Source organism: Archocentrus centrarchus, chromosome 4, assembly GCF_007364275.1.
Source record: "Archocentrus centrarchus isolate MPI-CPG fArcCen1 chromosome 4, fArcCen1, whole genome shotgun sequence".
Taxonomy (NCBI): Eukaryota; Metazoa; Chordata; class Actinopteri; order Cichliformes; family Cichlidae; genus Archocentrus; species Archocentrus centrarchus.
The window spans coordinates 13,588,296-13,610,024 of record NC_044349.1 but is presented as its reverse complement, the minus strand read 5'-3'; the positions used below and the strand labels follow the sequence as shown (position 1 = coordinate 13,610,024).

The window sequence follows — 21,729 nt, the reverse complement described above, 5'->3', positions numbered from 1 at the left end:
CTCCAGAGTCCAAAGGCATGCAATTAGTGAGGTTAGGTCAACTGGTGTTTCAGGTAGTCCCAGTGTTGAGAAGCAGATGGGAGTACTGGCACAGAAGGCAAAACTGCCACCACACTGGAGGCGGTTTGCTTATCGCACATCGGTTTGAAGCTGAATGCTGGTCTTTTACAACATTCCAGGCTTCCAGTTGCACAGGTAAGTCTCTAATGTATTTACTACCAGGTCATATGTCATGGTATGGTTTCCTGCATTCTCATTGGTTGTCACTTCAATCCCTCACGTTTATTTTGGGTCCCGGATATTTCACCCATACTGTAGTTGCTTGACGTTGTCAATCACTTTCTATGGTCTCTGGTCACCACTGCAAATCACTATCAGTGTGGATGTGGCTTTAGACATCTCATGCTTTTAGCCAGTTATATCAGCAAAACATAGATCAGTCACCTAAACAGGCCTACCTAAGTCTACGCTAGAATAGACTTAGGTAGGCCTGTTTAGTCCGGTTTTGTCAATGAGCCCTTTCCTGAAGCGGTTAGCTTTTGATGAAATCATTTTATCATGCAGAACACAGGAATCTTAGTTTGCTGGAGTTATAATGTGTCCACAAATTATTATAGAATTGAGAAATTATAGTAAGAGTAAGTAAAATCAAACCCCTATCTGACTACCAAACAAGTTTAAAGTATAAGAATGATTAAAATTCAATAATGAGCAGGAACAAATTAATTAAGAACTGGTTCTGTCATCACTCTGGTGGCACTAATGGTATGTTATAAGACATATTAGAGATGAGAGAGAGGCCTGATCATTCATACCACAAATGCAAAACAGGATAAAATAGCATGCATTACCAGATGATTAACCTTCATTCTTTAAATTTTCTTTTTCTTTTTTTTGGGCTCAGCACTCAGTTTGTTTAATTTTTAATGCATGGACCTAATTTGCTGCAGCAGGGTCTACATAGAAGTTTTCTGTTTTCCACAGAAATTTCATCAACATCATACACAAACTGCAGGGAGAACCAAAATATTTTCAAATGCAAACATGTTTGTCATAAATGTAAAAAATCTAGAGAGATTATCAATCTGTCTTCTCCTACTCTCTCCATTACTGTAACTGTACTGGCTGGGATATCATGGAGGGAGCTTGTGGGGGGGTTGGGTCTGCTGTTTTGTCTACAGTGCCGTAACAGTTTTTTTTTTAACCAGTTACTTCCACACCACTTCTTTCATTATGCTGATCTGTGAAGTGGAAAGTAACGCTGGCGGAGTTGAGAGGTCAGGGACTCCTGCTGCCTAGATACATACAGTCTAATATTAGAACATTTCCTTGATTTGTTAGCAGCATCTCTGTTGTCTGCTGAGCACATGGCAACAAGCCGACCAATTGGATTTCAGGAGACTACTAAGCCCTTCGCTCTGTATAGCAACAGTGGCATCCTTCCCTTATTTATTTATATATGAGTTTTTCTCCCACCGACTCATTCTCATGCTTCTGTCCCCCCAGTGTGCAGCCACACTGTGCTGTCAAACTGTGCAAAAGAGTTACAGTGCTGCTCTTTTAGTTTAGCTTTTCCTTTGCCTGCATAAGCTCTGAAATGTACATAGTGCATTTAGCTTTTTAAAATTTATATATATTTTTATAGACTGTTTTTTTTTCTTCTACACTGCACCCCACAGATCAGTGGAGTTTTTCATGCGCACTGCATGTGAAAGTAAAATCACATGCGAGTAAAAAGACTGGAGAATGTCTTGAGAAGGCTTGATTTTTAAGAGGACATGAGATGTTTTAGTGAAGAGGAGAGGAAAAACCCAGAGGAATGACAGCGTGGGAAAAAGATGGCATTCAGAGGGGACACTGAACAACCAAGTGGAGAGGATCTTTAAAAGATGGAGGACATAGGAGGAGAAGCTGTACGGGATAGGATGAGTTTGGGTTGGAGGGGGATGGAGGGACAGAGAATGGCGTGAGGACCAAGGACAGTGGTTGGTTTGATCTGAGCCACGTGTGCGTCCAGCCACGTCTCTTTGCTGCTTCATGGATGCCGATGAAACGCTAGTTTCCCATGCCGCCCGGTCCCTTCCGTCTAAGCCCAGGTAGGTGCACACTGTCCTGTACAGCCAAGTTTGCTGATGATCTTTTATTTTTTCAGGTTCTCTGGATGTTAGCTATACCAGAAGTTGCCATTTTGAAAGTTCTGTTAACATTCAGCCTTCATATATCTTTGTCGTCGAAGCTTTGGTATAGGATGATGGGAAGCTTGAAGGCGTTGGGAAAAATATGGCGTATATCAGCTGTCCCGTTTTTTTGGTGTGGGATTGAACATTGACTGATAAAAGACTAAAAACCCAAGGCAATCCTAAGAAACAAACAAAACCTAAACAAAACAAAACAAAAACAGCTGGTATATGATCAGTACCTCCAGTATTATCTGAGAGATGTCAGATTGATTACCAAGTGTCGCAGACTACATGAAAGTATGAGACATTTTCAGCAATGCGCTGCTGTGTAATGCAACATATGTATAAAGGTTTGCATGACCAAACTTGCCATTGTCGGTGGTGCTTTAAATGACATAAATGCCATTTACGCCATTTTGGTAAGGTCACAATTGAAAGATTGCTAGTTTTGGGACAGCACGTTTTTCTGACTTGCAGACAAACAGCATTGTTTACTAATACTTAAAAAAAAAAAGAAAAAAAAGGGGCTATTATTGACTTCTGCTGAAATAAAATCCGAGCTGTGGTGTCCCAGATGGATTGGTACTGGAATTTTTTTTAGAACACATGTATTAAAACATGACAAAACTGGCTTATCTGATAATAAGTCTTACGTAAGTTTTGGGAAAAATCATGTTTGGTATCCCGAATCATCTCAACTGGAACTCGACAAGATGTACGATGAACATCCATCCATGATGGCTGCGTACCACTGGAACTACTTCGATGCAACGCCATTTTCCATGGTTTGACTTTCAGTCTGTAATGTTGCATAACTTCATGAATTTAGAGAATATGCTTTCTTTTTTTGTGAAAACCTGTTCTAAGTAATCTCAAAAACTAAATGTGATATGGCGTAGACTGCTACAAGTCATGTTAGTATAGTTCAATGAGACTGTTTTTCGCAGTTGCAGTATACAGTAACAGCAACTGTGATCGCTCCATTTGTAAAGACCTTATTCATCACAGTGGGATCTGCCATATTTACAAATAAGTTAAATTATTTAATTAAAGTACATTTTGTAAAACACAAAGTTATGGCCGAGAGCAACTATGTGATATTCCCACCTCAGTTCCCTTCAATAAGTTATATTGTGAGAATAGTTGACTAACATATCACCGACTTGGAAAAGGAGGATTTAATTGAAACCTCTTTGGATTTTCAAGAGTGATACTGTTTGGGTTAATATATTATATACTTACTGCTCCAGATTCCTTTTAGAAATCCAGATCTGCATTTCATCATCCACAGAATCAAATGCTGTTATGAATTTTTACCGAGGGGACACAATTTTAGGCTGTTTTATCTGTGCTTTACCAAATTATTTACCTTTACATGTTACCGGTTAATCTGGTAGCGCAGGTCTCATCTGTTGTACAAACAGACATTTGATTTTTATATGTGATGCATTTTAAAATTTGATCATGTATCTCTTTCTGATACATGACTTCATGATGATATTATTTAGGGCTGGGGATTTCACACTAAATGTACACAAAACACACAAGAAATGCGCACACACACACACACACACACACACACACATTACTGCTACCTCAGTCAGTCTGGATTTTTCAGCTCACAGTTTGGTCTATATTTAACTTGCTCTGCCTGATCTAACTATCACAGTAAATGAGTGACACTGACAAGTCTTAATTCTTAGTATATTAAAAAAAAACACACAACTTTGATGATCAATATCTCTACCATTTTTTTTTTTTACAATAAAGTTGTTAGATATTTCACAATGTATGAAATATTATAAAATAACCATCAAAATTTTCCCAGGTGACGGCTTCAAATGTGTGAACAACATTTTCATACAGTAGGAACCAGACAGTTTATTGAAAACTAATTAAATGATGAACTACAAATCAAAACAGTTGCTAGTTTGTATTTTAGCAATTAAAAAAATATAGACTATTTCTTATAGTTTTTACACAATTTTATTCTATAAAAGATAAAGCGCCAGGAATTGTTGCCATTGTTGAACAAGCTTGTCAAATCAAAATATGTCATTGCAATAAAAAAAAAAAAAAAACTATGCAAAATATACTTTATATTTCCACCCTCAATAACCCAAGGAGACCCCTGCCCCATAAGAAACAAAACGAGATGATGAATAAATAAATACATCTATGTTAGCTTACCTTGTGAGCACTCATTTCAGCTCAGTGCCAGAGTCTGCTGCATTTTATGGTTATTCATGATTTCACTTGCTTCTCTCTGTTCTTCTGGTCTGTTTCACTCTGTATGTGTGCGTGTGTGTGAGTGAAAGGGAGAGAGAAACACAGTGTTGACTGATATACTGTATTTTCATTCTGACAGTGATTAAACGTGCAATGAACAAATTACAAAAAGCTGCTTGAAAGATGATGAGAAAGAAAAGTTTTTTTTTGTTTTGTTTTTTAAATATATAAATGTGATGCAGCATGCAGCACAGGAAAAAGATGCAGGCCAAGAATCGTGAGTGCATACAAAAACAGCCAAGCAATGATGCAAACATTTGTCAAAACTATCTCCAAAAAAAAAAAAAAAAACAAGTAGTTTGTTGAACAGTTTCTGATGCATATATTACAAATAAACAACATGCTATTTTGCACTTGGCAGTGAAGGGAACACTCAAGCTTTGCACAAACTGCAGACTTGCACTGAGGGGTGCAACCTGGCCAGACTATCCCAGCTGACATAGGGTGAGAGGCAGGGTACACCCTGTACAGATTGCCAGCCTGTTAAAAAATAAATTTTATTTTTTCATATTAATTACACACAAAAGATTTTTGGACTTTAGCCTGGTTTAAGAAGCAGTTTTTTCGCTAACATTAAAAGAATTACCAGCAGCATTTTTATTTTTTTTAAACAGCAGTATTTTACAGTGTAATCATACAGCTCAGATTTTTCTGAGCTGTATGATTGCAGGCCTTGTGTACATTGGAGAGGTCTAGCAGTGACAAGAGACTACCAAATGTCATTTCATGTCAGTGAAATCCAGCCAATTATAGTGATGACAGGTCAAATAATCACTAGCATTGTGAATGTTCTTGCCAGGCCTCTTTTTTTTTTTAAATAAAACAAAACCAAACCAGCAACAACAACTACAAAAAAGATAGCAACGGTGAGTTACATTGAAGCATCATAGACAAATATATATACAGTGGGGAAAATAAGTATTTGAGTTTTCCCACCTACAAAGCATGGAGAGGTCTGTAATTTTTAATCGTAGGTACACTTCCATAAAAGATCCAGAAAAAACATACTGTATAATTTTTAAATAATTAATTTGCATTTTATTGCATGAAATAAGTATTTGAAACAATAGAAAAACAGAACCTAATATTTGGTGCAGAAACCTTTGCTTGCAATTATGGAGGTCAGACGACAGTGAAGTTTGCACACACTGCAGCGGGGATTCTGGCCCACTCCTCCATACAGATCTTATCCAGATCTCTCAGATTTCTGGGCTGTCACTGGGCAACATTGAGTTTCAGCTCCCTTCAAAGATTTTCTATTGGGTTCAGGTCTGGAGACTGGCTAGGCCACTCCAGGACCTTGAAACGCTTCTTATGGAGCCACTCCTTAGCAGTGTTAATTTTGAGAGCAAATTTTAATTTAGTTTTAGTCATAGTCTTGACGAAAATGTAATTTAGTTTGTCTAGTTTTAGTCGACGAATTATAGTAAGAATATAGTCGACTAAATCTACAGTCAGTTTAGTCTACTAAAATATAAAGGGTGTAAAATGCTTTTTCTTCAGTTCCCTTGAATTAGTCATTATACACACACAAAATTAAACAATGTGAAAGCATAAATGTGTCCATACATTGGCTCTTCTCTTTCTCCCTGCTGACATAGTTTACATAAATTAGTTCTATTGGAAGTAAAGACAAATCACAGGGTACTTTAGTCTTCCCGGGTTTAGAGCAAATTTGTGCAACTGTGCGTTTGATTGGATGTTTTCCTACCTTGTCCCGCCCTATCACAAAATTAAATACGTTCTGATTGGATGTCGTCCCCGCCAAGCATTTTCGTCTTGTTTTCATTAGTTGATGAAAGTGTCAATTTTGTCATCGTTTTTATCCTTTTAGATAGTATGATGTTTCCACCCCCATGCTTCACAGTGTGGATGGTGTTCTTGGGGTTGTACTCATCCTTCTTCCTCCAAACACGGCGAGTAGAATTGATACAAAAAGCTTGATTTTGGTCTCATCTGACAACACAACCTTATCCCATGCCTCCTCTGGATCATCCAGATGGTCATTGGCGAACTTGAAACGGGCCTGGACATTTGCTGGCACGCACAGGGGGAGCTTGGTGCCCTGCAGGATTTTAATCCATGATGGCATAGTGTGTTACTAACGGTCATCTTTGAGACTGTGGTCCCAGCTCTCTTCAGGTCATTGACCAGGTCCCTGCCTGGTGTAGTTCTGGGCTGATTCCTGACCTTTCTCAGAATCATCCTTACTCCACGAGGTGAGATCTTGCATGGAGCCCTAGACCGAGCAAGATTGACAGTCATCTTGTGTTTCTTCCATTTTCTAATAATTGCACCAACAGTTGTTGCCTTCCCAACAAGCTGCTTGCCTATTGTCCTGTAGCCTATCCCAGCCTTGTGCAGGTCTACAATTTTGTCCCTGGTGTACCTTAGACAGCTCTTTGGTCTTGGGCATGGTGGAGAGGTTGGGGTGTGATTGATTGAGTTTGTGGACAGGTGTGTTTTATACAGGTAACAAGTTCAAACAGCTGCAGGAAATTAGTGCAGAGTAGGAGGGCTTCTTAAAGAAAAACTAACAGGTCTGTGACAGCCAGAATTCTTGCTGGTTGGTAGGTGATCAAATACTTATTTCATGCAATAAAATGCAAATTGATTATTTAAAAATCATGCAATGTGATTTTTTTGGGATTCTGTCTCTCACAGTTGAAGTGCATCTATGATAAAAATTACAGACCTCTCCATTTTTTGTAGTTGGGAAAACTTGCAAAATTGGCATTGTATCAAATAAATCTCAAAATTCCACAAATGAAAACCAAAAAGCTTCTTATGAACATCTAAATAGTCAAATAGTCTCACTGTCTCACTGTATAAACAGCTATAGTGACCTCCCAAGAGGGGAGGTGATGGTTCACTCCCAGATCCAGATCCAGAGTTAATTTGGTGAATAAAGATGCAAAGTCTAAATTATTATCATTCACAAGACATCAGTTAAATATGTCTGCTTTTTCTTCCATGCACGGTACACCATTACTTATTGTTGCACTGCTACAATAAGTGCATTGTTGCACTAAGAACTTGTTTCTGCAATGTACATCATAGTGGGCATGAAGTCTGGAAAATCAATGAACATCTTCACTCACCCATAACTTAATATTTGGATATATGGGATAATTTGGAAAGCATGCATATTTGGGATTTTGGTCAGAATAACTGACGGTTTGTGACTTTTCTGACTTAGGTTTCCTGAGATGAGATGAGATGACGCACGGGTCCTCAAAGAAGAAATTCCTCAGCCTGTCATTCTCTAGTGGTTTACAGCTCAGCAACTAGTGTCACAGTGTATATGAACCTATGCACTCATATCCTCAGACTGTGATTATTCTGCATAGCTCCCAGATATCAGTCCCTTTAAGCAAACAGTGATGAAGCACAACAATACCTGAATAAGGGAAACTCCCCCGATTATAAGTGAAAACAGGCTCTATTGGCAATGCCATCATTTTGCTATATGATATGCTTAAAACAGAGATTCAAGCTGAGGAACATGCTCTACCTCCACAACACTGGGCAGCCATGAACTCTGCACTGCCATCCTCTCTCTCCTCAGCCATGAATATAACTGTAAGCTGATAGTATGTGATCAACCACACTGTGGGACCAACATCCTGCTGCTTCATCTTCTCAATAAATCCTAGCTGGACAACAGTATTCAGTCACTGCTTTTAAAATGGCAGCGGAGAGTTTCCAGCACAGGACAGAGGACAACAAGCTCCAGCCAGCTGATTACCTGACGTCATCATTATCATCGCTCCATCTCAGGGATGAGGCGGTCGTCACGAATGAGAACACCAACCATATTGAGGATAATCCTGAGACCCATTCAGCATTTCCTGTGATGATGTCATTAATGCTTAACCAATCGCTACAGCAGGGAGACATATCGATGGCTAGCAGGCCTGAGCCTCCACCAGCAGATCAAGGTAAGCTTAAAAGTCATATTTTAAGCCCTTTAAAACATCAAAATGTCAATTTGATAATCATTTAAATTGCAACCCATTTGGCAGTTATACAAATAAATAAATAAATAAAAGATGACAGAATGATGAAGAAACAATATCACAACAAACATGCTGGTTTCTCTTTTTTTGGGGGGGCAACAAACAAACCACTCCTGTGAGTGTTTAAAAAATGACCCTATTAGAAAAATATTTTGTCACAGAATCAATCAGGAGGCTTGCAGATGAGTCTGTTATCAAAATGTTGGTAAAACGGACACCTTTCATATCATTTCTTTTGACCAGCCACACTGTTATATGTGAATGTTGGTTTACTCAAAATGCCCTTTTTGAAGTTTCCTCCAGTGAATGATCAGAAAACAGATAAAAACAACTCCATGTGATTACACTGGTTTAGTTTTGCTTTTGAAACTATGACATGTGCCATGATATCAGTGCTTATAGTTGGTTATAGAAAAAATGTACTGAACAAATAAATGCAAAATTTTGGCTTTAGATTGTGACACAACTGATGTAAAGTTTGTTTGATTGTTAGTTTTTAAACTGTAAACAAAAAAGTTATAGATGTTTTTCAGTTCTGAATTTTTCATGTGACTAGCTAATATGGAAGTTATGAGGGCTCAAAAATGGTGAATAAAGTTAGGGGAATTAAAAAGAACTAGATTTTGACCCAACCCTATGTACTTTATTGGCTTGTAACTCAGAAACCTTCCATAATATGAAGTTAGAAATGGTCATGGCTGCATTACACATTAAAAATAGTTTTAAGAGAAAAGAAAAAAACATTAAAAAAAAAATAACATCATTTCAGCAAGGAACCAGCAGATGGCAGAATAAGTCCTGCGATGTGCTGGGACCCAGTGACAGGGATCTCTGTTTTGTTAGTGCTGAACTGAAGCAAATACTGACATCCAGCATTTGAAGCTCTACACGCAGGTGTTCAGGGAAGTTGGCATGCTTGGGTCAGTGGACCTACAAAGTGTAGAAATCCTGCAGTGCCTCAGTGTGTCTAACAGTGACGAAATTAACTGAGTCAGAAACTGAATGCTTTGGTCTATTAGAACGAGAACAGAGTGCATACCAGCATTAGCTGTCGTTAAAAGGAAAGAAAAAAAATCACTTTAAGTAGTGTAAAAAAGCCACCAGCACTTTAAGCCCAGGAGATCAGTTGACTTGTAACTGGAACCAGTTACACTCAGGTGGGCCCCACACAGACACCCTGCTCTAAAGCCATTGTGCATGCCTTTGCAATTCTTTTTAGAGAGAAGAGGGTTTCTTCCAGCGGCCCCTCCAAACAAACATACATTTCTGTTTTTATAGAAGTAGCCACATTTTCTGATGACCATTTAATCAACTGCATTTGATTAGCAGCACCTGGCTACTAATTACCCTCTAAATTCCTATGGAAGTACTTAGTTTTTCCACAGGACTGCTGTACCATAACCCCATTACTATATTTTTCTGAGACTTCAATGCTACTCCATATTGAGGAACAATATAATACAAAGAGGTGTTCTGGCCATCAATTAATCTAGCATCTACCATCTGGCTTAAAAAGTGGAGTCATTCAAATAGATTGTGCTTTTATTAGATGAAGAGTTCTCATTAGGTTTTTATAACAGGCAAGTTTTGACAGAGCTTCACTGTGTGCAGACCCTGGGTTAATGAGTGTACGCCCTTTCTAATTTTACAACAGCATAAGTACGATTCCCCCAACACACAGCTCTGTCTGCAGCAACGATTTCAAGCATCTCCAGGCATGCCTTCACAAGTGGTGAGGGGACAATTTATGTCAACTGCTTAGAGCACACCTCTCACTGCACTCAGTGCATGTGTGTGTGTGTGTGTGTGTGTGTGTGTGTGTGTGTGTGTGTGTGTGTGTGTGTGTGTGTGTGTGTGCGTTTACATGCTGGGGAAACACAAAGAATTCACATATAAATGTAATGATTTCGGAATATGCCTGACAGAGTCTCACGTTTCCCTGCTACCCTAATGTAACACTGACACGCACACACACGAACGGGTAATAATCACAAGCAGCCACAGTGGAGCATCAGCTCTGGTCCTTGAGGCCAACATTGCATCTCTCTGTAGACAGCTGTTGTTTGTTAGGCGAGGCAAGGCGAGGTCGGGCACTAAGCAGCAACAAGTCTAGCTGAGTGCGCCTGAGTGAGGAGTGCCAGTTCTGGTATTTTAGGCAGTCAGACAGTGTCACCTGTCAGCGGACGAGTCTAGACAGAGTCTCCCACGTAGTGCAAGAATAAGCAACACAACGATATCACCCTCTCAGTGTCTCATCAGGAGGACGGTAGTGTGTGCAGAAGGGCCACAAAGTGCAGATCGTCACACAGAGACTGATGTGAACTTGCAGGGAGGGTAACACTGGGTTGTTTTACGGTTGATGTTTCAGAGTTCCTGGAAAGTGAAATGGGCCAAAGTGAAAGTGAGGCGCAGTCCGACACCCTGACTGTGTTCTTGCAGGACCTTTCCTCTTATGATCAGAACGATGGTACATCTCCAGGAAAACCCAACTGCAACAAGGAGGAAGGAGGTACGCGCCAACATCTTTGCCCTCTTCGGTGCTTAGCAGTTTTGTTTCAAATTAAGGTAAGATAAGGTAAGGTATCTTACCTAAAAATCTAACTGCTTTTTTTTTTGTCAGAAATTCAACCAGAGAACAAAATAACCAAAGATATGGCAGCATGTGACTGCAGCGCTGATGACCACCAGCTGTTTGAAGCAGAGTGGTACTGGGGCAACATCTCAAGGTACTTAATATTAATATCACCTGCTAGAATCATTCAATGTTTTTTCATTCATGCAAAAATTGTCTAAGACGTTCCTTAGTGCACAACAGCCGACACCACCGTTACAATATATGCAACTTTCTTGGCTTTCGCACCTTATTTTGTTTATGAGTGGTCTTCCTCGGGTTATTGTGATTAATGGAAACCTTCATGTTTGTTTGGTTCAGAGAGGAAGTAAATGAGATGATGAGAAACACTCCTGATGGCACATTCCTGGTCCGAGATGCTTCCAGTAGAACTAAAGGAGAATACACTCTGACATTACGGTAACTACATGAAGATTAGTGAGAAGTGTGAATATGATTCAACTTTAATATCTAACCTTTTCATGTAAAATGTATCAAACACAACTGTTAAAGGCATCATAAAACTATGACTGTACCAATTTTTTGTCTTATTGCTGCATTACAATCACCAATAGTCTGCATCTCATGTGAATATGAGGTTAACCCCAAATCAAATATATATTGCAGTCAAATGTTAGTTATTATTTCCTGGTCTCAGAGTCTAAATTTAGTTTTACTGGTTTTAAAGTGTAACTTTATATGTTTTGTGGTTTCGGTCTAATTTTAGCGGAATCAGGACAGACCAGGTTTCAGATATAAAGCTTTGTTGATTAGAGTTTGGCGCAGACTCAAATGTTCAGGAACATAACACCCCGTCCACACAAGATGTGTTTCACGAGTGTTTTTCCAGTCATCCATCTTACATTTGCATGAAGGAACACACACACACACACACACACACACACACACACACACACACACACACACACACACACACACACACACACACACACACACACACACACACTAGTTTCAGTCGCACAGTCTCTTTCACACCTTACAGCTGGTTTTATACACAAAACTGTAACCCACAGCTCTTTTTAGCCTTCAACTTGATATTCCTCCAAAATGCATACACTGCATATTAGGCTGGGAGACTTGAAACTTCTCTTTCTGGAAAGTCACGAGTGGCTAAACAGCATAGGCTGTAATGGGGAACGAAGCTCCCGACTGCAATGTGTCTTGAATATTTTTGGCAGCTTTTTGAAACAACTATTCTTTAACTTTTGCAGAAAAGATGGTTCCAACAGACTAATAAAAATCTTCCATCATGGGGGGAAGTATGGCTTTTCTGAGCCACTGGCATTTTCATCTGTGGTGGATCTGATCCAGTATTACCAGAAGAAGTCACTGGCCCAATATAACTCTAAACTGGATACACGGTTACTATATCCAGTATCCAGAAACCAGCAGGTAGGCTTTTAAGGGCACGTAAGCTGTGAAATTTTGTTTTCATATATTACATTGTTTACCTGTAGATGCCATTTGTAAATGGTGCCATCTCCTTTGATTACATTGACCTGTTCTATCTATCTATCTATCTATCTATCTATCTATCTATCTATCTATCTATCTATCTATCTATCTATCTATCTATCTATCTATCTATCTATCTATCTATCTATCTATCTATCTATCTATCTATCTATCTATCTTTTTTTTTTTTTACCTTTTGTGGATATAGCAGCAGGTTGTGATGGAAGCTGACATTGATGCAGCTGGAGAACAGCTGAGGATATTTCAGGATCAATACAAAGAGAAGAGCAAAGAGTATGACCGCCTATTTGAAGAGCTGAATCTGACCTCCCAGGTACATCAGTATCCTTTTAACCATGTAAATTTGTGCTGTAATTTGGGTAAACAATACTGAAATTAAAGATTTCATTTCTGTTTTACCACAACAGAGCCCTTCCTGTAAAGACTTAAAAGATGAAAGGTTTGTTTTCTCTCCTTCCCAGGAACTGCAGAGCAAGCGGACTGCCATTGAGGCTTTCAGTGAAATCATTCGCATCTTTGAGGAGGAATGTGAAACTCAGGAGCGCTACAGCAAGGAATACATCGACATGTTTCTCACATTAGACAGCAGTACAGAGACTGACAAGTATGCTTACAAACCCCAACACCTTTTCTAGCCATTTTTGTATTTTTTTTCTATAAAAATATGTGGAATTAAAAATAGTCGCTAGTTTACTCAAGTAATTCATTAATCTTTACTCCCAGGATTCAAAGCAACTCAGAGGAACTGCAGTCAAGGGTTGAAGAGATCCACAACAGCAAGAAGAAGTTAGAGGATGAGCTGAGGAAGAAGGCACTAGTTCACATGGAGGTAGACAGGAAAATGAACAAACTGAAGCCTGACCTTGTGCAGCTCCGGAAGCTCAGAGATCAATACCTGGTGTAAGTTTAAGCCTTTATCACCCCGTGTTTAGTTAGTGTACTGAAACAAAAGGCTTCATGTACAGTGGTTCCAATTTGTGTCCCAAAATTAAAATCTTCTGCACCGATATGTAAATTATTAATTAATTTGACATTTAAGATGTAGATGTAATGACTAAAATAAACAAACAAACAAGTCACAGTTATCAACACTGACCAAACTATTATTTCAAACATTGTGAAATTCAGTGCCAATACCAATCAGTGCATCACTAAAGAAAAGGACTAAAAGACAAAACACATAGAAAGCTGCACAGTGTGGCAGCCACTGCAAGATGTTTGACTTCTTGATGTATTTAATCAGACAGGTATACGATTCTTAGAACTGTATCATAACTCTGTAAAACAGATGTATTAACATGACCCCATCAGATCCATCAGATGAAATCCATCTGACATGTGACTGATAAAATTTTGACTACCAAAACATTTCATCACATACCAACGACACAGCTGCATTATAAACATAGAAAATAAATCAGCTGTTCTCCATGTTGCCACAGCTGTGACACTCCCACTATGCTTGGTATGGAGCTTTATCGTAAGCCTGATTGGTAGAGTGTGTCTATCGAGCTGACTGCTGCCCTTTCAGATTTAGCAAATTTGAATAAGCATCAATATAGTTGGTCAAAAGTACAGTTAGTACATTTACTCAAGTCCTTCACTGGAAAAAAAACTTCATATTTACTTCTTTAAGTATTTCTACAATGTTACTTTCTACCTCTAGCCCACTATAGTGGGTTATTTTAAAGCTGTGGTTATTTATTATTTTGTATCTTTTAAACTATAAAGCTACCTAGTAGTATATAGGTGAAATAATCATCAATATTAATCAATAAACATTAGTGAATCAATAATCTACTAATATAATCAATGTGATTCTGCATAATAAGTGCTTTTACTTTAGGCACTTTAAGTGTATTTTGATGCTAAAACATTTGTAGTATTACTTTCAGCAGAATTATGACTTTTAATTAAGTAAAGAGAATGAATACTTAGAGGCTAAAGTAAATGGTGTGCAGCACCACCCTTCATCTGTAGTAGTGAAACAGGGCTGCACATGAGTCATAAAACCCTGGCCAGTGTTTTCTACACCAATTTTCGGCACTCTATTTATTTCTGATCAAACAGTCTGATTTCCATTTGGTCACCCAGTGCAACTCCATTTTAAAAAATCCTGGAAATGCCCCTGATATACACGTACCAGCATTCCCACTGCTTTTTGTCCATGTTTCAGCTGGCTAACTCAACAAGGCACCAGGCAGAACCAGATAAATGACTGGCTGGGAATCAGGAGTGACGAAGAAGAGTAAGTTTCCTTCTCTTGACCTAGTCAGCTAAATTGAAGACTCCTTTTTTTTGTTTTTTGTATTAATTATAACAGAAAATATACAGAAAATATATCCCTTATGTTGCTTGTACTCAAGCTTTATTTCATCTAAAACCAGAAACATGTTCATACTGCAGGTGTGCATCAGATGTGCAAACATGCAAATGTGTCTGATATGAACAGCAGAAAATGATGTAAGATACACATCAGTCAAATGTTCTATTATATCAAAGCAAAAGGTCACAAAGGTATTCAAACATAACATGTTCACTGTGACAACATGTGTACTGTATGTTTGGCCCATCGTGACACTTTTATTGCTATTATTTGCTCATATGATCAATCTTTTTTTTTTTTTTAACTTAATTTTTATTTATTTTTAGCCACAAATAATGACATTGTTCCATAGTTACATTCTTCTCTTGCAGTTGTAAACATTCCACATTAGAAACTGGCGAAGGAAGGCAAGATAACAATAGAGTCAAAAGTTATAGCAATGAATACAATACAATAATAAAGGTAAAGTGACGAGAAGTATAAAACAAAGCAGAGCAAAAAGAAACAAAACAACAATAAAAAAATAGATATTTTTTTGAATTCCTCTGAGGTAGGTTGGGTCACACATTCTTGTTCACAATAGTATTTTTTACCGATCCAAAAGTGCACAGTGCATGCAAAGGGGCAGGCCTCTGAGTATATTACTGTATTAATAAGGGCATGACAGGGATCCACCATGTATTAAAATTTGGTTTTTGAAGCCTTAGAGAGTATGTGATTTCCTCCATTAAATAAATATCCCAAACTTTTTGAATCCATATGTTATATGTGGGGGGCTCTGGTTTTAGCCATCTGATGGTTATGCATTTCAATGCTGCTGTGAGCAATATATTTAGAAGATATCTGTCAGCCTTCCTACTCATTCCCTCAGGTATTTCTCCCAATTCTGCCACTAGGGGGGTTTTTGGAACATCTCTTCTGAAAATTGCTTTAAGAGCATCAAATATCTCCTCCCAGAATAGACTTAATTTAGGACAAAACCAAAAGATATGAGTATGGTTAGCACTCTGTGTCCCACAATTTCTCCAGCATGAGCTGGGTTGTGTTGGACCCATTTTACCAGTTATTGCTGGTGTTCTAAAGAATCTGATTATTACTTTCCATTTGAATTCTCTCCATGTATTAGAGTTTGTGGCCAAATGTGCTCCCGTACAGATTTCCTCCCATGTGTCCTCTGCTATTGTCTCCTTCATTTCAGTCTCCCATTTCTGCTTTATGTTTATGGAGTCATGCATGTTCATATACAGGAATACATCATAGAGTTTACTAATTACTTTATAGTTTCCCTTTCCCCTTTGTATGTCCATTAAATAACTTTCTATAGGTGCAGGCCCATGAAATTTAGTCCAATTTTTGTGTGTCGTCACAAAGGTTCTGAGTTGTAAATATCTATAAAAGTCTGTCTTAGGGAGGTCAAATTCACTCTTCACCTGCTCAAAGGTTTTAAAATTTCCCTCTTCAATTAATTGATGAATATGAGATAGTCCATAGTTGGACCAGTTTCTGAACCCAGTGTCTAATTTATTTGGTATAAAAGTCTTCATAAATCCTATATTTGTTAAAAGTGAAATCTGTTTTGATAACTTAAAAACCAATTGTATTTTGTTCCAAATTTTTATAGTGTTTTTTGTCCAGATTGACATTTTTTTTGCAGGGACATCTGAAAAGGGTAATATTTGCAGAGGCACTGAGCACATACTTTCCTGTATTTCAAGCCATCGCGTGTCTGTACTATTCTGTATCCATACTAATAGGGGTTTAAGTTGTGTGGCCCAGTAATAATATTTTAAATTTGGGAATTTAAGGCCCCCATTGGATTTAGATAACTGCAAGGTTTTTAGTCTAATTCTAGGGCGCTTTTTTTGCCAGATGAATCCAGACATCATTTTATCCAAGTTATCAAAGGTAGATTTGGGAATCTCCACTGGCAGCATCTGAAATAAATAAAGTAATCTTGGTAAGACATTCATATGGATGCTTTCAACATGGAGTAATTTGCCATAATTTGTCTCATAAAGGTCATATAAAGATGGAGGTATATGTATACCCAGATATCTGATACCATCCTTGGACCACTTAAATCCACTCTGTAATTTTGTGGTATCTGAAATTGTGCAGTTTACATCCATAGCTTCTGTTTTTCCTATATTTACCTTGTAGCCTGAGTAGAATCCATATTGTGAAATGAGTTCTTTTAAATGGGGAATTGTTGATGTAGGTTCTGTTAAATACAGTAGTACATCATCAGCATATAATGAAATTTTGTGTACTTCCTTATTTATTACTGTACCTTTAATAATAACATCGTCTCTAATGAGTTGGGCGAATGGTTCAATACTAATGGCAAACAGAAGGGGTGAGAGTGAGCACCCCTGTCTGCACCCCCGTTCTAATGGAAATCTATCAGACCTATAGCCGTTCACTTTGACCGCTGCCTGTGGAGAAGAGTAAAGTGTTTGTGCCCAGTCAACAAAGTGTGGGACAAATCCAAGGCGTTTCAGTGTATGAAATAGATATTTCCAGGACACTCTGTCAAACGCCTTTTGGGCATCTAAGGATATGATTACTGATTCAATTTTTCTTTCTTTTTGAACATTTATTATATTCAGTAAGCGTCTTAGGTTATCAGCATAATATCTCCCTATGATAAATCCCGTCTGATCAGGGTGTATGATTTGGGTGATAAATTTGTTAAGTCGTCTTGCTAGGATTGATGTAAGTATGCGTAGATCTGTATTCAGCAATGATATGGGTCTATAGGACTGGCAGTCAGTGGGGTCCTTACCCTCTTTATGAATTACTACTATGGTGGCTTCTGTCCAAGATGGTGCCATAGTTTTGGATTCTAGAGCGTGATGATATGCTTTTAATAGTAGGGGAGCTAAAATGTCCATAAAAGTTTTATAAAATTCGTTGACACAGCCATCTGGGCCTGGGCTTTTATTGTTCCTAAGCGATTTAATTACCTGCTTGACCTCCCACTCCTCAACCGGTTGGTCTAACTTTAAAGCTGCTGCTTCTGTCAATTGGCTCAGCTTTATATTGTTTAAAAATTCTGTAAGTTCTTGGTCGTCACTGCAAGTATCGGTGTTCTTATATAATAATTTGTAAAAATTTGCAAAGGATTCTGCTATTTTGTCAGGTTTTGTTGCAATAGTTTCTTGGAATCTTATTTTATGAATCATGTTGGAGGATTGTTGTTTTTTCAGTCTAAATGCTAGTAAACTGCTATCCTTCTGGCCATATTCATAATATTTTTGTTTAGTGAATCTCAGGTTGCCCTCCACTTTATCTGACAATAGGCTGTTTAATTGTCTGCAAGTAGCATTTAAGTCCTTCATGATGTTGGCTGAAGGGTGTTGTTTATATGTAAATTCTAATTCTTTAATTTTGTCCTTTAAGTCTCGTTGTTTAGCATTCCTCTGTTTTTTCCTCATCGACGTGAAAGAAATAATGCGTCCCTGAAGAAATGCTTTAGCACAATTCCATATTATCAACAGTGTTGTTTCTGCAGATATATTAGTTTCCAAGTATGTCTTTAACTCTTCTGTAACCATTGCAATGAATGCTTTGTCATTGAGCAGCGATGTATTGAGCCTCCATTGTTTAGTTGTTGGCCTATGTCCTATGTCCCATTTTAATAAAACAGGTGCATGGTCAGAAATAGTAATAGGTAATATCTCTATATCTATTATTCTATGTAACTCTGACTTTGGCGTAAAGAAATAGTCAATCCTGGAATTTGATACATGCCTGCTTGAGTAGAAAGTAAAGTCTTTTGTTCTGGGAAACTTACTTCTTCATATATCTACAAGTCCTGTCTCTACAGCTTGGCATTTGAGCATCTTACTCATTCTAGAAAGTGGAGTTTTTGGCGCAGGCAGTCGGTCCATCATCTGTGACAACACACAATTGAAATCCCCACCCAGCAGCAACAGTCCGGTGCTGTATTTTAATATTACATTAAACAGCGACTTAATGAATCCAGGAGCATCTATGTTGCGTACACATTAACAAATGACACTTCTATACCATCAGTTCTTCCATTAACTAATATGTATCTCCCCTCTGTATATATGATCAATCTTAACACAAATTTCCAACCAAACTGGGTACAACTGCGCCGATATTCAAAACTTCTTCAAGCAAGACATCGGATAAGGAGAGATTATGTATTGCTACAAAATGCCTGTTTACTTCAAATATTTTCCTGCAACTAAATTCACCCTAATGCTCTCCCCCTCCACCTGCTAGCCCATACACCCTAGCAGATGATACCCACCAGGAGGAGAGGAGCTGGTACGTTGGTGGTATGAGACGAAAAGAGGCAGAGGAGCTGCTCAGTGGGAAAAGGGATGGGACCTTCTTAATCAGAGACAGCCAGACTCAGAGAGGCTCCTTTGCCTGCTCTGTCGTGTGAGTGATTTCATATCGGCATATTTTAGGCACTTAATATTTTGATGTCTTGCACATAAATCCTGGCATTTGACATTATTATTTAATTTGGCTGTAGATATTAGTTAAGCTGTTTCCTCTCTCATGCAGTGTGGATGGGGAAGTCAAACACTGTGTGATCTACAGGACCTCCACAGGATACGGCTTCGCTGAGCCCTACAACCTCTACTCATCCCTGAGAGAGCTCGTCCTTCACTACCGACACACATCCCTGATCCAACACAACCAGCAGCTGAATGTAACCCTGGCCTGGCCTGCTCTCAGCCAGCAGCCCAGCTGAGACACACCAGCACACACTCTGATGGCACTTCACAGTACACATTACATCAACTGCGGACACACCCAAACGGACACTATTACCAAGCTCAAACAGCATACCGGTTAGTGTCCTCGCCGCACGATAATTTTCAGTGCTAAAATTGGATAAAGTAATAATCCAACATTGTTCTGATGCCAAACAACAATCATCAGTAAACTAGAGTCAAGGTGACTTAGCAGAATTCAAGCAGTTTAGCCACGTTATGCGGAATATTTGTTTTCTGTAGTTTAAACCTGTAAACCAGTTCAGGTGAGCAGGGATCCAGTTTGAGACAGAGAGCTACTTCCATGAGCCAGACTGGAGCCTTGTTTTAATCTCTTTTCTTCAAAAGTTATTTCTATTGTTTTAAAAAAATCCATTTTACTTCTCATCAGCACAAAAAGGTTGCTAGATTTAATTTGTACTTTGCTTTAGCAGAAGTCACCAGTAAATATTCAACTGAACTGAACTAGGACAGAAATCCTGCCTCACTAGTTTCCCCAAATGTGCTGCAAAAATCTGTGCAGTAAATTGGATTCAGAATACATGCCAAAGACATCCATATCATTTAAGGGAAAAAAAAAAAAGATACAAAAAGGCAGTATTTTTTCTTCTGGCACTGCAGCATTTATTTCAATTATTCACTAGTCCTGAAGCTCAATAATCCAGCACAAGTTTCTACTTTTTTTTTCCCGAAAGGCAAGCACAAGAAATTACCGTTACCAATGAGAAGCTAAATATTAAATGTCTTCAACAGTCAGAGGTTTTTGTATTTACATTTGGCCACTCCTGCACCTCCTTTTTAACTCTCTTTTTTTTTTTTTTTTTTTTTTAACAAAAATAGCATAAACCAGTGCATAGTCCTCAAATTTATTTCTTAAGCTTCTTAATCTTCTGGTAGATTCCTAGAAATGCCAGAGGTGCATCAACAATATTGATGGTACTTCTGGGAAAAACCGCTAAGTAGGGTACATCACCACCCTGCACATGTGCGTTATGGATTATGGATATTTTAAAGACAGAGGAACCACACAAACGCTTTGTCCAAAATAAGAATACACAGAGGGGACTGGGTTCCTATATTTGGTTTGATTTTTAAAATTTCTTCACTTCAAACGTCTTATTCAAATCAAATCAATATTATTAATATATTTTTGATGAGGACTGCCATATTTTGATCAAGTAGTTTGTAAAATATCAAGTGTAAGAGTCAGTATGTTACAGCTATTATTTTGGCATGTTAGAACAAACTTTAGAGTGACAGGTTGGAAATGTTAGGATAGTAATTGTTTTAATGTTGATTAATTTTGTCATATTTCAGGTTTCTTATGCAAAAACATGACTTTACTGGTCTAAACTAAATTTTTAGGTAATAGTTATGAAAGCTAAACTTTGTAAGGATTAGTAAGGAACTTGACAGGATTTGGACCTGAAAGGTGATAAATATAATAAATTTAATGACAAAATTTTATTTTATTTGTATTATTGGAGCTTTGTGAAGTGTAAGAAGCCTGAGGTGATGTGATCTTAAAAGGCTATAATGAAGGCTTCCAGGTTGGCAGAAAATGGCTGAATAGTGCCTTTAAGGACTTCTTTCCAGCCAGCATATTTCTCTTGCAGACAACAGTCTGATGAACCAACAGATCTCTATTAGAATACAAGGTTACAATAACATCAGCAACCAAATGGAGAGTATTATAGGTAGGAGTTATAACTGATTGTTTTTAGCAATTACATCAATTTTTTTTTCTTGACATATCAAATACAATTTAGTGCCCCTGAACACACAGCATTTTATGAGAAAATAATAACAAAAAACAAAGGATCCCGATTTTAATGCCATTAAACTTGCACAGCAGTTTGGTTTTAGCCATGACCCCTGGTGGCTACAAATTGTAAACAAAAGACAAAAATTTAGAAAAGAAAGCAGAAAGAAGCTGATATGATAGGTTTGTGAAAGCAGTGTGTGTGTGTGTAGTGGTTTTTTAAAGTGTTTATTCTAAACAAAAAACAAACTGTAAAGATTCATTTTTAATTGATTTTTTTCTACTTTT

At 38.0% G+C, this 21,729-nt stretch overlaps 1 protein-coding gene across 1 annotated transcript; it reads left to right on the top strand.

Moving 5' to 3' along the window:
- Positions 1–1,642: 1,642 nt before the first annotated feature.
- Positions 1,643–20,411, top strand: LOC115778786 (phosphatidylinositol 3-kinase regulatory subunit gamma-like). The gene is made up of 12 exons (XM_030727101.1): positions 1,643–2,096; positions 7,669–8,410; positions 10,857–10,997; positions 11,109–11,214; positions 11,421–11,519; positions 12,332–12,512; positions 12,784–12,909; positions 13,058–13,200; positions 13,320–13,496; positions 14,773–14,844; positions 19,177–19,338; positions 19,468–20,411. Exons 2-12 carry the CDS (start codon positions 8,158–8,160, stop codon positions 19,655–19,657), a joined length of 1,650 nt encoding a protein of 549 aa, XP_030582961.1. The 5' UTR covers positions 1,643–2,096; positions 7,669–8,157; the 3' UTR covers positions 19,658–20,411.
- Positions 20,412–21,729: the final 1,318 nt, after the last annotated feature.

Excerpts from the sequence above, each read along its gene's own strand:
- LOC115778786 (XM_030727101.1), top strand. The coding sequence starts at position 8,158 with ATGGCAGCGGAGAGTTTCCAGCACAGGACAGAGGACAACAAGCTCCAG. Across the intron at positions 11,520-12,331 it reads GAATACACTCTGACATTACG|AAAAGATGGTTCCAACAGAC; the intron begins GTAACTACATGA and ends TAACTTTTGCAG. Across the intron at positions 12,513-12,783 it reads CAGTATCCAGAAACCAGCAG|CAGCAGGTTGTGATGGAAGC; the intron begins GTAGGCTTTTAA and ends TTGTGGATATAG.